Source organism: Hordeum vulgare, chromosome 3H, assembly GCF_904849725.1.
Source record: "Hordeum vulgare subsp. vulgare chromosome 3H, MorexV3_pseudomolecules_assembly, whole genome shotgun sequence".
NCBI lineage: Eukaryota > Viridiplantae > Streptophyta > Magnoliopsida > Poales > Poaceae > Hordeum > Hordeum vulgare.
This window is the reverse complement of record NC_058520.1, coordinates 531,669,545-531,685,543: the sequence shown is the minus strand read 5'-3', so window position 1 is coordinate 531,685,543 and position 15,999 is coordinate 531,669,545. Positions and strand designations below refer to the sequence as shown.

Genomic DNA, 15,999 nt, shown 5'->3' with positions numbered 1-15,999 from the left:
AGTGGGGTTTATAAGAAAGAGAAACAAAGACTTCTCGAAATTATAAATTCGCTGGACATCAAGGACGAACAATCGCATTTAGATGACAATGAGAGGTCATTTAAAGCGGAGGCTGAATTAAAGCTCAAACAACTACTAAGAGAAGAGGAGTTGAAGTGGGCACTTCGAGCGAAAGTCCACCATGTCATTCATGGAGATGAAAACACTCAATATTTTCATATCATAGCTAATGGTAAACATAGAAAGAAAATAATAGTCCAGTTGGAACAAGATGAGGGTACAATAGTGGGGCACGAGAATCTGAAATTATATATCTCAGAATATTATAAAAAGTCGTTCGGGGCTCTAGAGGATAATTTTGTGTCCATGAATGAGCATATTGTTGGAGACATACCTCAGCTCGGGACGGACGAGAACGAGGTATTATCCAAGCCTTTCACAGAGAAAGAGGTGTTTGAAGCAATATCACAAATGAAAAATAATAAGGCACCAGGTCCGGATGGGTTTCCGGCTGAGTTCTATAAGAGATGTTGGCATATTATCAAACACGATTTGTTACTAATGTTCCAAGACTTATACAACGGAAACCTGCAGCTATTCCATCTTAACTATGGGACAGTGACACTGTTGCCAAAGAAGGAAGGAGCGGTGCACATTGAGTAGTTTAGACCTATTTGCCTTTTGAATGTCAGCTTCAAGATTTTCACCAAAGTAGGCACGAATAGGTTGACTAAGATTGCACATGAGGTGGTGCAACCTAGTCAAATAGCATTCATGCCAGGCAGGAATATCATGGAGGGCGTGGTAGTTCTTCATGAAACGCTGCATGAAATCCACTCGAAGAAACTAGATGGAGTAATCTTCAAAGTCGATTTCGAGAAGGCATATGATAAGGTCAAGTGGCCTTTCCTACAACAGGCATTACGTATGAAGGGTTTCGATGAAATATGGAGAAGACTTATTGAATCCTTTGTACAAAAAGGAAGTGTTGGAATTAAAATCAATGACGACATGGGTCATTTTTTCCAAACACTTAAAGGTCTCAGGCAGGGAGATCCAATGTCACCCATCCTATTTAACATAGTTGCTGATATGTTGGCAATTCTAATAGGAAGGGCTAAACGGGAAGGCCAAGTAGGGGGACTCGTGCCGCATCTGGTGGATGGTGGGGTGTCCATTCTACAATATGCTGATGATACTATCTTGTTCTTGGAACCTGATATAGCAAAAGCAAGAAATATGAAACTAATATTATGCCTGTTTGAACAGTTGTCGGGACTAAAAATTAATTTTCATAAGAGTGAGCTGTTTTGTTTTGGGAAAGCCAAAGATGAACAAAACGCTTATAAACAATTGTTTGGTTGTGAACTGGGAAACCTGCCGTTTAGATATTTAGGCATACCCATTCATCACCGGAAACTTTCTAACAACGAGTGGAAGTGCATCGAAGATCGCTTTGAAAAGAAATTAAGCTGCTGGAAGGGCAAGCTTTTATCTTATGGGGGAAGATTGATACTCATAAATTCGGTATTGACGAGTATGCCTATGTTCCTTTTATCCTTGTTTGAGATACCAGTAGGGGTACGCAAAAGATTGGATTTTTACCGATCAAGATTCTTTTGGCAGAGTGATGAGGACTGCAAGAAATATAGATTATCTAAATGGGATATTATTTGTAGGCCTAAAGACCAGGGAGGTCTGGGAATTGAAAATTTAGAGGTAAAGAATCGATGTTTGCTGAGCAAGTGGCTATTTCGACTTTCTGTAGAGACAGAAGGTATGTGGGTACAAATTTTACGTAATAAGTACCTTCACTCTAAAACTTTGGCTCAAGTAAATGTCAGACCTAATGAGTCACCTTTCTGGAAAGGGCTGATGAAAGTAAGGTCAGAGTTTTTCCACAGAACTAAGTTCATTGTCGGTAATGGTGAGGGGACAAGATTCTGGGAGGATACCTGGTTGGGGGACATGCCTCTAGCTATCCAGTATCCAGCATTATATAACATAGTGCGACGTAAGGAGACATATGTTTCCACAATCTTACAATCTTGTCCTTTAAATATCCAATTTCGTAGAGTTGTGATAGGGCACCGTTGGGATGACTGGCTACATTTGGTGAGGAGACTCATGGATGTCCAATTATCACATGAATTGGATAGGGTACATTGGAAGCTTACGAATAATGGGGTTTATTCGGTAAAATCAATGTATCTCGATCTTATTGACACTACCATCATCCCTAAATCTATTAATATTTGGAAAGTCAAAGTTCCCTTAAGGATCAAAGTCTTCATGTGGTTTGTACACAAGAGGGTGATCCTCACTAAGGATAATTTTGCTAAACGAAATTGGGGGGGGGGTAGCACTAAATGTAGCTTCTGTGATAATAATGAGAATATTACACACCTCTTTCTCCTATGTCCACTTGCCAGACTTATGTGGCACACAATTCATATAGCCTTTAACATAAGGCCTCCAGATAGCATAGACACGTTATTTGGAACGTGGCTTCATGGAGTTGACAGGACGATTGCAAAACAAATTCGTATAGGAGTTTGTGCACTTCTTTGGGCTATATGGAATTACATGAATGATGTGGTTTTTAACAGATGTATCAATATATAATTTCTGCAGGTACTTCACAGAGCGGCGGCCTTGATCCGTACGTGGTCATTACTCACTCCTGCGGACACCAGGGAGCCTTTGGTTACTGGGTCTACCCGATGGTAGATGGTAGCGCGGGATATCTTCAACCGGTTTGGATGGCAGTCCAATAATAGGATAGATGGATAGGCATCTAGTTTTATTTTCGCCGGATGTGGCTCTTTTTTACTTTTTATCTTAGATTTATTGTACTATCGGAGACTATTTGAACCGTTTCATTATTTGCAATAAAGGGGCCGTATGCAATAAATATGTAATCTTGTCTACTAGGGAGACTGAAACGGCTTCACTGCAAGGGCCTGTTGATTCAAGATACTCCTTCATTTCTTTTACTTTGCATATTAGGTGTCGTTAGGATTGGCATTTGACCAACAATTACTTTTATTATTGTGTATTTTTCTTGATTTTTTTTTTTTTTGTAAAAGAGCATGATTCAAGCAAACTATATTCGCCAATGCCATCGTCGTGGAGATGGGCATGCTGGCGGATGACGTGTGCATCGTTAAGCACTTTCGGAAGGCCTTCCTGTTGTGCTTCTTCTTTCATCAACACCACTGCGCGGATGCGGTCGGGCCCTGGGACATCCCGTTCCGGGACTCCAGGCTGCAAATGCGGCCTTGGCGGCTTGAAGCTCACTCCCAAGAGTGTGGATCTTGTCCACCACGTCCGCCTATGCATGGATGGGCTCCCGCTGCAGGCGTGGGACGAGTTCGCCACCGCGGTGTTCGTAAGAGTGGGGGAGCCAATTTTTGGGACGAGTTCGCAAGAGTGGGGGAGCCAATTTTTGGGCGGTGTGGCCTCGAGCAGCGGGTGATCATTCACCTGTCCATCCATGAAGATCCCACGCAAGTACCCAGGATCGTCTCCAAGTGATACAACTACCTGAAGAATGCCGTCGACGGCGAGAGGCAGGCCCGCGACCCCTACAAGCGTATTTCTCGCCCGGTCGACCGCCACAGGAGGGACCACGATAATGACCCTGGTCGCGGCCGAAACGACTCGCACGAGGGTTGGGGGGCGTATCCGGCACGGCCTTTGTCGCCATTCTTGGGACACCTCGCGGGACAACCGCCGGGACGGAGGGCGGGATGACCACCGCGGTGATGGTGGTCGTCGACGCTCGGGCGGCCCTGGCGTGGATGCAGGGCACGCCGCGGTGCTGGAGGACCTTTGCGCGGATGCTGGACACGCCGTGATGCTGCAGGACCATGGCGTGGATGATGGGCGTGCGGAGGTGCTCCAGGGCTCTGGCTGGACCAGCGGGGGGCTGGCCCGCGCCCTTGAGGCGACACTGCTGCTGTCCGCTCCTCTGCCTGATGCTGGTCGCGCTCGAAGCTCGGTGAGCCGCGCGTGGCCGCCGCTCTCAGGTTAACCTCGAAGGCTACTGTAGCTTGATTACAAGAGATCACTGTAGCATAATCCGGGGATGTCACAGCCGCCCCGACGGCCTTCCGGGGAGACAGCGCTAGGACGGGGTCGGGAGGGAAGCACCCCTTTCAAGGAGCCAACTATACAGCGGCGCCGCACCCACGTATTCCCATGCAGCGGCTGCTATATGCATGCACAAACACTCTCAAAAGAAAAACAAAGGGGCCTACAAACTGCATGCATATCATCACATGCATCTTCTTGTCATATGTATTGTCATGCACCGGCTAATTCACCCTCTCCTCAACATACATGCATGCAATGATGTCATCAAGATTTATCATTTGATGTTTAAAAATTTAAAAGTTTTATCTATAAAACCGTTAATTCAATCAATGATCCGTTTTCACCATTGACTTTCTCGCGACGAGTTCTTCGAAACTAGATCACATGTCGACATGTTCCGTCAACTATTTTTTGTCTGTCCATAGTTGCCACATTTTTTTGACTCACTTACCATATTATTAACCACTTACTTGCCTGAGAAAAATAACTTAATTGATATTTTTTAATGTTATTTCGCACAAAGCTTGTTGGTGCTTATAAATCATGTTGCCATAGTTTTTTTTGTGTATGTGTCATTCTAATGCTATCTAGTTGCCATGTAGTCTCATAAAGCTTGTCAATGCTTTTAAATCCAGTAGCCACAATTGTTTGTGATGTGCTTTTTATTTTTAGTGCTATCTAGTTGTCTCATAAAGCTTGTCAATGCTCCAGTTGCCCCAACTTTTTTATGTGCTTGTCATTTTTAATGCTATCTAGTTGTCCCATAAAGCTTGTCAATGCTTTATAAAATCCACTTGGCACAAATGCTTTGTTGTACTTGCCATTTTAATTCTACCTAATGGATAGTTATTTCCTAAAGATTATAATTGGTTATAAAAACTAGTTGCCTTATTATTTTATTGTGCTTGCCATTTAATTCCACAGAGTGTCCGATTATTTCATAAAGATTGTCACTGGTTGAAAAAACTAGTTACCATATTATTTTGATGTTCTTACCATTTAATTCTACAAAGTGTCCAATTATTTCATAACGATTGTCGTTACATGCAAAAGCTAGTTACCGCATTATTTTGTTGCGCTTGCCATTTAATTCTATAGAGTGTCTGGTTATTTCATAAAGTTTGTCATTGGTTATAAAAACAAGTTACCACATTATTTTGCTGTGCTTGTCATTTAATTCTATAGAGTGTCCGGTTATTTCATAAAAATTGTTGAACAATTGTTGCCAGGATGTTTTGTCGTCACTTGTCTAGCTGATTGTTGGTTTAGTTTTACCAAATTACCATGTTATTTTCATAAAGCATGCCGAGTGTATGTTCTGCACCGTCACACGGGAAAACGCACTAATGACTAATGAGTACGTGTCCTTTTATAGATTTTTTGAAGGATAAAAAGACTAAAAAAGCAACTTGGTCTTGGTTAGATTATATCAGTAATACAAATTTCTAGATAATTTTTGAATTAAGAGAAAAAGTAGTTACATTACTATCCAATAATAACTATTGTAGTATCAGGTATAGGGATACTATACCATACCTGATTATGTATTGTAGCAGTATATGACAAAATGTAAAAAAGCAATGAGTGCCCTAGTAAGGAGAAAAGCATGAAAACAGCTGGCCACACACACTTACATGCTACATTACCTAGCTACTCCCTGACTCCACCTACCTAGCAGATCAGGGGAGGGATTCATGTGAAATCTGATTAAAATAATCCCAGGTCCTTCTATATGGATACAATAGACGCTGCATGGACCTGTGCATCCGCCGCATCGGAGCGAGACGCTGCGCATGCTTTTCAATAGATTTTCCCAATAATGAAATGTACTAACTTTACATATACATAGTCTACCAGAATGCTTTGGGGTGCATTTCCCTTGCAGCCAACCAAACAACGGCACATAGTTGCACTTGCATCCTTTGATCTGACTCGCTAACCAGATGAGATAGACCCGACACAAGAAACATGTCGCTTCTTTTTCTCCTATTAGAAAAACAATTAGTGCAATCACAAGGATAGAACTTTCTTAGAGCGAATATAATTTTGCATAATGTGGTAAACTACTGAACTGCATAGTGCCAGTTCGTTAACTGGCAATGCATCACAAAACCAACCATGTAGAGTCGAGCTAGGTCCGCTCCTGTAGCTAGTAGGTACGGAGTAGTAACTACTGATTTCAGTTCTATCACCCTCACCCACGATCACAAGATCAGACACATCAGAGCACTAGTATCTCTCAAGTCTAGACAGTGAAGGGAAAGCATGCAGGAACAGGCAAATAAATCACTGTTTGAATCAGCTAATAACATGTACGAAACGAAATGCCAGAGAAATAGATACCAATAGACAAGATGTAAAAAAATATAAACCCGAAGAATACACCATCTCAACAACAACAACGACCAGTCACAAACACAGCAACTAATCCACCAGTAGCTTGAGAAGATGAGCACAATCTCACAGTGACTATAAGCAGTACACAGCGCCAGTCAACAACAATAACTATCATCTGAGAAATTCAGGGAAATACTCGACGTACACTAGAAAAATATATCGTAGGACCATCGTCCTCATCTCCTTCCCGAGTTCCCATGTCTTTGGCTGCGGAAATAGCTGAGGAGAACCTGCGCCTGCAGCAAATTCAAATTCTTAGCAAAAAGATTTTGTAACTATTTTTCTTCTACTCGTAAAGTTTGTTATAGGAAGTGGCAAACCTTTTCTCTTGCGCGTGGTGTTCCTGACTGTGACAGTGCGACTAAAGGGGGCACGGCATCCTCTTGAAGAACTATGTTGCAAAACCTGCTGCTGTTTGTGCATAGCTGAAGCAATGCCGCGGTAGCATTTTCCTTCGCTTTCGCTGAACCCAGTTCGACAACTTCAACAAGGGCCGGAATACCACGCGCCTGCCCAATCGCAGTCCTTCCTTCTGGTATCGTAGCAAGATTTGCCAAGACAGCTACAGCTTTATCGACCATTCCAGCAGCAGGGTCCATAAGCTCAACTAGGTGCTTCAATGCATCAGCTTGCACAATTCGACCCTTGTTCTCATGAAGTATGGATAAATTAAACAATGCAGTAACCGCATCTTTCTTTCCTCGTGGGCTCCCATTTCCCAGCAAGTCCACGAGAGGCTTTACAGCACCAGATCGCCCTATCCTCACTCTGTTTTCTTCAATAATTGAGAGACTGAACAAAGTAGCTGCTGAATTCTCTTTAGCTTCAGGGTTCCCTGTTTCCAGGACATGGATGAGAGGATCAATAGCATCTGCATTCACGATGGCAATCTTATTGATATCACTGAGTGACAAATTAAGGAGGGCTGTCACTGCATTTTCTTGGATTTTGGCATCGGGTGAATGAAGAAGGCCAACCAGCAAGTTTATAGCCCCACAATTAGCAATGGCAATCCTGTTCTCCATGTTGTGCTTAGCTAGAAGGCGAATCTCTGATGTTGCTGATCTCTGACCTTCTATGGAATCACTTCCCAAATCATTGATTAGCTCGCGTACCTGATTCTCGATGGCAGAGAAATCATCCCGGGCATCCATGGATAACGACGAAATTATTCTCGGGAATCCCTTGTCAGATGTTTGCCGCTGAACAAATGGTCCCTCCATGCAGACATGACCCAATCTTGGCAGGATTACATTTTCCCTTTGAGGGGCAGAAGAGATAGAAAGCCCACGGTCAGCAACCTCTCCAGACGCATCACTACTATAATTTGTCCTATCACCTGGAACTCGTATCATCCCATCGTTGATGTCACACTCCTCGTCAAGCTGACGGGTATTAGGAAGATTATCATTAACTGAAGATCTGCCTAGACGAACCTGTGAATCACTGTCAAAATGAGATGCTTGAAATGCTTCCTTCGTTGATTGTTCTGAAGTTTGTTCATCAGAACCAGCATGTCTTTCTTCCAAACTAGACTCTCTTCCTTCAGAACTTGCAAGAGAAAGCCTTGCTAGCAGAGCCATTTGCATAATCTAAAGACTGATCGATGAGGCCTCATGACCAGGATGGTTCACATGTGCATCAGATTTCAGGATGGTTCACATGCTCTGTTCAAGCTTCTCATATACATGTCAGCTCCCGGGGTCCAGGGAAGATTACCCTACCAAGTACCGACACAGGATGTAGGAGGCTGTTGCCTGTGGTGCTCAAATCTTGAAGGCTCTGCTGAAGGAAAGTTCAAGTTCAAGGATTTCACAGGATCAAGGTAGCTTAATGTCATGTGACTCGCAGCAGTTAGATATCAAAGGCTCAAAGTTTTTACGGTGTAGTTAGGAATTAAATTTGAATGAGCTACTCAATTGCGTAGGAACATGACCTGGTTGCCCAGTTCAATTAAGATGTAATCATCGACGCCACACCATCGAACGCAAACAGACCCACCATAGCACGTGTTACATGAGATGTTCCTACTTTACAGGGCAGGAATGTGTAGCAGATTCTTGCGGGCGTCCATAATGTCTAAAACTGTAACGACCATCGCCATTTTTTTTAGGAGAACAGAAGGAGCTCTGCCTTTGCATTAATACAACAAAAAGATCATCGCCAAAAATTGATAAAAGAGGTGCATCAATGCAACAAAAAGTAGGTAGGGAGCTGTAGGTAGCTACTCAATTGCGCGGAAACATGAGCTGGTTGCCCGGTTCAGTTAAGAATGTCATCATATGAGCTAGATCATCTGATGCAAACATGCCCCGGCAGAGCACACGTTACATGAATGAAAGGATCCTACTTAACGGCGCACGAAAGCATAACATCATTTTTTTTAATCTCATGGTGAATGCAGGCGACCACGGCGTCTACTACTGTAATGATCATGGCCGAAAATTGCTACAAAAAAGGAGAAATCAGGAATCCTGAACTTCCAATCAAAAGGCGTGCACTGCCCCCAGTCTAATATCTAAGATTGTTGATGAGCTCTGATCGTGGAAGGAGGTTGTTCGCAAAGGGGCAATGTGGCTGCCTCCAAACTAACCAGTAACGACCAATCTATAAACTAAATCCCCTCTCCCTATAATCTGTAATTAAACTCTAGCCATCATGTCTCTTCTCTTAATTAATACTCCAGCCATCCTGGAACTGAGTAGAATTCAGTGCCTGCTGCTTTTCGTCAGAAAAAGAGTCCTGAACTACAGGAAGCAGGGGCTGATCAACATGACGTGCCGGATGCGCACCGGCGTACCCAGAAATTGCGGAGACCAGTAGGGTTTAGACGAACTAGCCACCGGATGGAAACAAGATCATACCTCAGAAACCAATGGCCGAAGGTTGCGGAAGGGGCGGATACCGCGGGAGCGCGATGCTGCGGTGAGGGGGAACGGGATCGGCGATGGGCACGAGGGGCGTGGGAGGCGGGGGTGGGGGCGTGGTACGGGATTGAGTCGTCGGCGGTCGCTGGCGCTGAGGCACGGCACGGCACGGCACGGCACGGCGGCAGCGCTAGGACAGGCGGGGGCCAAGGTTTTGCCGCGTTGGTTTGGGTTGGTGGTGGCTGGTCGGTCAGCCTGGGGAAGCAACAAGGAAATGCACGGGAAAGAGATGGAGTTCGTGTGTGGATGGGGTTAGCAGCGAAATCACTCGTTGACCGTTTCAAACAAAAGAGACCACCTTTTTTCTTTTACAACGGTGCCTACTGTCAGCCTGATCTTTTGCAAAAAGTGGCCGGGTCACGAGCCGTTGGATTCAGCACGCGATAGCCGTCCGATCCAGCTAACAAGTGTTTGCAACATGAGCCATGCCGCGCTTGTAGGTTTGCGACAGGGGCCAAGTTAATGATTAGAGACTTGTTATGTTGGGAGTTTACAGCCAGACCTTTGCAACACTATCATGGGTCATCTTGACGGTGTAGAAAACTGGCAATGCCCTTGATAGGGTGGCAAGTGTAGTCGGAAATACCCGAGGGAGTTCACACGAGGATTTTACTCAGGTTCATACCATCATAGTTGAGTTAGCACCCTACTCATGCTTTGTTTAAGATTATGTCGGAGCACCTCGTGCGAGGGGATTAGAAGAGGATGATGACGTGTGTCTAAAGTGGAACATATGTCTCGTGCTTTCCTTAACCACGCCTTATTAAAGAAACATGAGCTAGGATTTACATGGTCCCTAATCGACCTCATCGACAGGGGTTTCTTGGCTTTCACGCCAAGATCATGGTTCTCCTTCGAGCCAGGCCACTGCATTGCCTGCTTGGACAAAGCTACTGCTAGGCCTCCTGCATCATGAGCCAACCACAATGTATTGTACCGTTAGTAGCCCCAAATTTGTTTGGAGTTTTTGAGTCTGACTTCCTTCAAAATGTAATCCGAGCAGGTTCCTTTTTTATCAATGGTTGGTGCAGTCTGATCTTTGGTATCCTTGCCTCTAATATCTTTGGGCTCGGTGATTGAGCAGCCTCCACGAGCGTATCTATGAGGCCACTGAGCTTCTGTTTTGGGATGCATGGCCTCGGAGCTTTGCAACCTTCGTGGCTTCATCTCCACGGCTTCAGTAGCTTGCGTCTTCATGGCATCGCGGTCTATGTATTCATGACTTCGGTATCCCATGGCTTCGCGGCCTCCTTGGTACGACCAATGCTAGGGGAGGGATAACCTCCTCCAAGCGGTCTCCCTCTCATGCGCCTACATATGTTAGAGGGACAACCCCTCGAGGAATTTTTTTTTTCCTTGAAGGTTGCACTTTCTCTCAATTTTTTTCTCCGTCACAAGGCTGTTGCACACCTCCTCTAGTCTCTGGTACTTATTCATTCTGGACGGCTGAAACCCTGCTAGATTGGTGATTCCGTATGTGTGGATATCGATAGAGGGATCGTTCTTTGATCCTCGAAATGAGAGAATTTCTCATGGCTAAGAGGTAAAACCTAGCGGCGGCAATTTGCATCAATCTTCACCAATCTCTTCACTCCGTTGCATAGCTGTAAAGATTAGATCATTTCACCAATCTGCATCAATCTTCACCAACCTCTTCGCATTTCATAGTGATTCCGAGTTTTATTCGTAGGCATATTTTTTCCACTACCTTCCAACAATCATCACCTCACGGTGGTGCAAGGTTGCGGGTCCCTTTTCCTCCAGAAGAGCTTGGCATCTACAATATCACATGAGCTCGTACGTGCGGAAATGTCTCCCATGGCCGCAACAGGTCCGGAATCTGGGGGTCTTGGACACTGAGATAGTCCACATGGTAGCTGAGACCCGTGAACCGGCGCAGGATCACGCTGCCCCGCGATGTGTCGGGGACGTTGCAGAAGACCCCGCGTTAGGACCTCAACGAGCACCCCGAGCTCCTTCGTGATGGCCTCCATGCCGATCATCTTTGGCATCGGGGGGGGGGGGGGGTCACGATTTGGGAATGTAACACTTTTATTTGTAATGCGGTTATTTAGTGGGCACTTTGCGGTGTGATTCTGTGTTATCCGCTAATCAAGAAATATTTATGTGGGGATATTTATACATCGATGGTTGTATGTACTATATTCGTGCTATAGTACCATATGGTGACACTTTTTTTAGGTGATGGGAGTCTGTGAGGGATTGATATGTTTTCCTAGGCTGGTTGCTGTTGATTAGTTTGAAAAATCATTTGCCCGAACGAAACCGTAAACCAAATCCAAAATTGAATACCAATGAAAGAGCTTTAAAATTTGGAAACATACAAAATTAAAATAATTAAATGGAAGAGCTCCTTGAGAAATTATTGACCCGGTCAAAATCGGGTGATCCAATTCTAAATTGAAGTCCCAATTAATTATGAAGATTTTAAAATTAGAAATCATAGCGTATTGTACAAAAAATTAAATAAGAGATTTTTTAAAATTATTGACCCAATCAAAATTGTGTGACCAAATTTCAATTGAAGACCTTAGTTGATTGTGAGGCCCCCAATTCTAAAAATATTAGTGTATTAAAAGATAGTACGAGCGTACCTGACATTTTATCATCCATGCAAAATTTTAACCGCCTATTACTACTTCTACTGAAATTCGTTTACACAAAATTATAATTATTTTGATTGCACGCCGTATGATGGGAGACCACTTGACTTACAATGCATGATAATTTACATTGAAAAGGATTTGACATCTAAGATCTCCTTGATTGAAATTAGTACTCCCTCCGTTCCTAAATATAAGGTGTATTATTATTTCAAAAAGACAAACTTGTCTAACTTTGACCGAGTTTGTAGACCAAAATATAAAGGTCTAGAATACCCAATCATTATCACTAGATTCATCATGAAATGTATTTTTGTATTTTATATATTTGGTATTGTAAATCGTTATGTATTTTGCTATAATGTTGGTCAAACATAGACATGATTTGACTTTTTAAAAAACTAATACACCTTATATTTAAAAACGGAGGTAGTAATATCTTTGTTATTATTTGTAATCATAGAGCAAATTAAAAATAAACAAATGTAACTATATTTTTATAACCCGAAGCAACACATTACATTATCATTATGATAGTTTTCTTTTACACTAGAATCTCTTAGTCAGCTTGGTTTTGCCCCCTATATCTAAATCTTGGCTCCGTCACCGTCTTGCTCGGGAGGCGCAGCACAACAGACCCAAGTCCATAAAAACATCAGAATTGCCGGCAGTTTCGCTTGTTGGGTAAAAACATGCTTTGCACACCGGGCATATAGAGTAGAAATATAAAAGCTGTGGAAACAAAAAAGAATAGATAAAAGGAAAAGAAGGAAAAAAAATATAAAAACTCCGACTTGCCGGATTCGAACCAGCGACCTAAGGATTAATCTGCAAACACTACAGTCCTCCGCTCTACCAACTGAGCTAAAGTCGGCTTGTGTTAAATACTTCCATGTCATCTGTAATAACGGTAGAACAATTCGAGTAATGCATCCACAGCATTTGACTCCCATAGTTAGTACTTTACAGACTGAAATTTGAATTACACTAATTAAAAAATACTTCCTCCGTTCGAAATTAGTTATCGCATAAATAAATAAAAAATAAATGTATCTTCAATTAAAATACATCTAAATACATGCATTAATATGACAAATATTTCCGGACGGAGGGAATAGTACTGTAATTCTCAAAGCAAAATAATCTCTGCCTCACAAAATTTACCGGCTCAAAATGCCCGTCAGGCAGCCAAAGCTTCGCCGTCACTACCCGTCAGATTAATAGCAGTGTCCAAGGGTGTAGAGGTCGCGCACGTCTCGCCGGCCGACAGACGGGGTACGCTACGCTCATGGCGCCACACGTACGCGGCCGCGGCGCCGACCTGCCGTGTCCTTCCGTAGGCGGTAGGCTCCCGGTGGCCGGCCGACGTGCCGCAGATAGCGCGGAGTCGGATAAGCTGCGGGCGCACGCATTGAAGCCACTGCCCCCTCTTCCCGCCACGAGTTCAGGGGGCGTGGGTGCGTGCTCGATAGCGCCATTTGAGCTGCTGCAGGGCACATGCCCCTCCCCTGGCACCCGTTGGATATTACTATCTGTCGCGGTTGGATCGCGCGTCGCTGTCTGTGATCCGAGGTGTGGTCGATCCACACCTCGGCTCGATCAGCAGCCGGCCGTGGACGTACTTAATTGCAGTGAAACCTTCTCTTTCCCTGGGAGTAAAGTTTCTGAAGTCTGAACCTCCAGGCTCAGCTACTGCTGCTTGACTTGGCTCTGATGCGCAGGGTGCAGTGGAAACAGCTATAGCTAGCGGCCTAGCAATGCCTGGATGGAACGCGTACGCTGGAATTTTCGGGCGAGAGGCGAGTCGCCGGCCTCTGATTTCTATCGGGCAGTTACCAGAGACCGTAACAGCAGCTAGCATTATGCTCCGGTTTCGTAGCACTGACGATTGCTATGATCCACCCAACGTTTTCGGCAGTGGTCGGTGGGTGCTGCGGAGTAGTTCCGGCCGGTGAGCTGCCCGTTAAAGCAGGCCAGCTTTTGTCCAGGCCGGGCAGTTCAGGGCGACCTGGCGGTTGCATGTTTGGTAACCGTAAACCTGCTCTGCTGCTTGCTATAGCCTATAGGTCAATTTCGACATGAAAGAATAGATGTAGTACATCAATACATGCTGGTGGAGCCCTCGCAAAAAAAAAAAAAGAAGTACATGCTGGTGGAGAAAATTGCTACAAGTGCGATAGTACTCCCAATTCACACTGTACATATATACTCCACAAGCACTGTTCATATGGAGTATGTACTAGCACAGTGTGAATTGTACTGCTTTTTTTTAACCGGGCAACCCCTTTTCCATTACTCACATAACGAAAATACAAGTCCTGTATGATGAATTGTACTGCTAATCCTGTCAGACTGTATGTGTAGTACAATGTGAACTGTATTGCTGATTTCGTCGGAAGAATATACACACACAAACACAAATAGACTGCAGGAGATGTATGTGTAGCGTAGTGTGGACTGTATTGCTAACTTTGTTGGAAGAGTGTAAATCAGCCAGCAACAGAGAATGAGCACGCACATGCACACTTTTATACACAACATGGTCACTGTCATTGTCTGCTTATACAAATTAGAGTAATTTACAACATGTACTATACCGTGTTGTGTCCTAACGATGCACATGTTTCGATACAACCGGCCGAATCTAAGCCCTGGATTAAACCCGGAGAAAAACTCTGAAGAAAGAAACGAACGATGTTAACACTCAGTTAACACACACACACCTAGCAGATCTTTGCCCACACAAACCCAGCAGGCGAGAGGGGTATGGGTCTCTCTTAGACTTGGATGAAGGAGTGGCATGGCACCCCCATGAGCTGCGCGAGGGTGGTGGACCGGAGCTTCCTCTCGGTCACGGCGGGGTCCTCCAGGAGCAGCACCTTGTCCTTGTCCTGGACGCCGGCCATGTGCAGGTGGTCGCCGTCGTCCCGCTCCCTGCCACGGTACAGCAGCCGCTGCTCCCTGGGCCACAGCCCGGTGGCCAGCGACAGCAGCACCTTGAGGTCGCCGAAGGTGGCCGTGGCGTCGATGGACACGTCGTGCTGCCACCCGCCGCAGCCGGCGGAGACCCGCACCAGGATGGCCTCGACCACGCCGTCGTCGTCCGGCCCCCGGCGCTTCTGCACCAGCATCCCGCCCGGCCGCACCTCCCACTCGATCCTCTCGTGCTCGGCCACCATCGCGCACATGTCCAAGCCACCGCCGATGCCCGCCGTGGTCTTGGACCGGCTCCTGAACAGCCTCCTCGGGCTCGGAATCTTCACCATCTCTGCTCCTCCGCGCTCTCTCTGTTCCCCTCCGCCTGCCTCGTGTGTGTGTGCGTGCGCGCGCGCTTTATGATGGATGATCGATCACTTGATGGATGGATGGATAGCTTGCTGCTCAAATGGGTGTTGTGCGGCGTGAGGCTTGACGGAGGGATGCTTGGGATTTTAAAGGAGGAGGAAGGTGTCGAGGATGAGGACAAGGTCGGCAGTGGCGACAGGGACGAGAGCCGTGCGCGGGCGCGAAAAGACTCAAAGAGAGAATTAAGATATGGGTGGTGACTAGGCGAAGCTTAGCGGGAATAGAGGATCAGCGTTAATGGAGTATTGTATACGCCTGAGTCGCCGCGGGTGAGGCGACACATGCCTGCTGTCGCTGAGACGGCGAGATCGGCAGCACATTGGGGAGGTGGCAACGCGGTCTCCGCCCTGCAACTGTCTGCATGAGCGGCCGGGCCGATGGAATCCTGTCAACAGCTGCAGTTTCGTTTGTTTTGTTGTCGTTAGGTTCCATTTCTTAACCATTCACACTGTTCATCCGGAACATAACTGCTGTGCGGTATTCTCGGGGAGGGCAGCTATTCGGTACTCCGTCTCAACTGCAGCTGGTCAGAAAAAAATCACAAAAACAAATAAATAAATAAATAAATTGCATGAAGTTTTTTTTTTTCAGCGCGGGTGCAGACGAGC

General features: G+C 45.3%; 2 protein-coding genes and 1 non-coding gene across 4 annotated transcripts; all 3 read right to left on the bottom strand.

The window, feature by feature from the left end:
• Positions 1–6,423: 6,423 nt before the first annotated feature.
• LOC123444734 (U-box domain-containing protein 4-like) lies at positions 6,424–9,642 on the bottom strand. 2 transcript variants are annotated; one of them, XM_045121555.1, is made up of 3 exons: positions 9,360–9,642; positions 6,816–8,277; positions 6,424–6,731 (listed from the first exon to the last, which is right to left on the bottom strand). In XM_045121555.1, exons 2-3 carry the CDS (start codon positions 8,082–8,084, stop codon positions 6,672–6,674), a joined length of 1,329 nt encoding a protein of 442 aa, XP_044977490.1. In that variant the 5' UTR covers positions 8,085–8,277; positions 9,360–9,642; the 3' UTR covers positions 6,424–6,671. The 2 variants fall into 2 exon arrangements, with proteins under 2 accessions (XP_044977490.1, XP_044977491.1); XM_045121556.1 differs by having other exon boundaries at positions 6,816–8,280; positions 9,360–9,612.
• Positions 9,643–12,834: 3,192 nt separating this feature from the next.
• Positions 12,835–12,920, bottom strand: TRNAY-GUA. The gene is given in 2 exon segments: positions 12,835–12,870; positions 12,884–12,920. It is a non-coding gene; the product is annotated as a tRNA-Tyr (tRNA).
• Positions 12,921–14,572: 1,652 nt separating this feature from the next.
• Positions 14,573–15,559, bottom strand: LOC123440435 (BAG family molecular chaperone regulator 4-like). Its single transcript, XM_045117000.1, has one exon. The coding sequence runs from the start codon at positions 15,310–15,312 to the stop codon at positions 14,824–14,826; it is 489 nt and encodes a 162-aa protein (XP_044972935.1). The 5' UTR covers positions 15,313–15,559; the 3' UTR covers positions 14,573–14,823.
• Between the last annotated feature and the right edge of the window lie 440 nt (positions 15,560–15,999).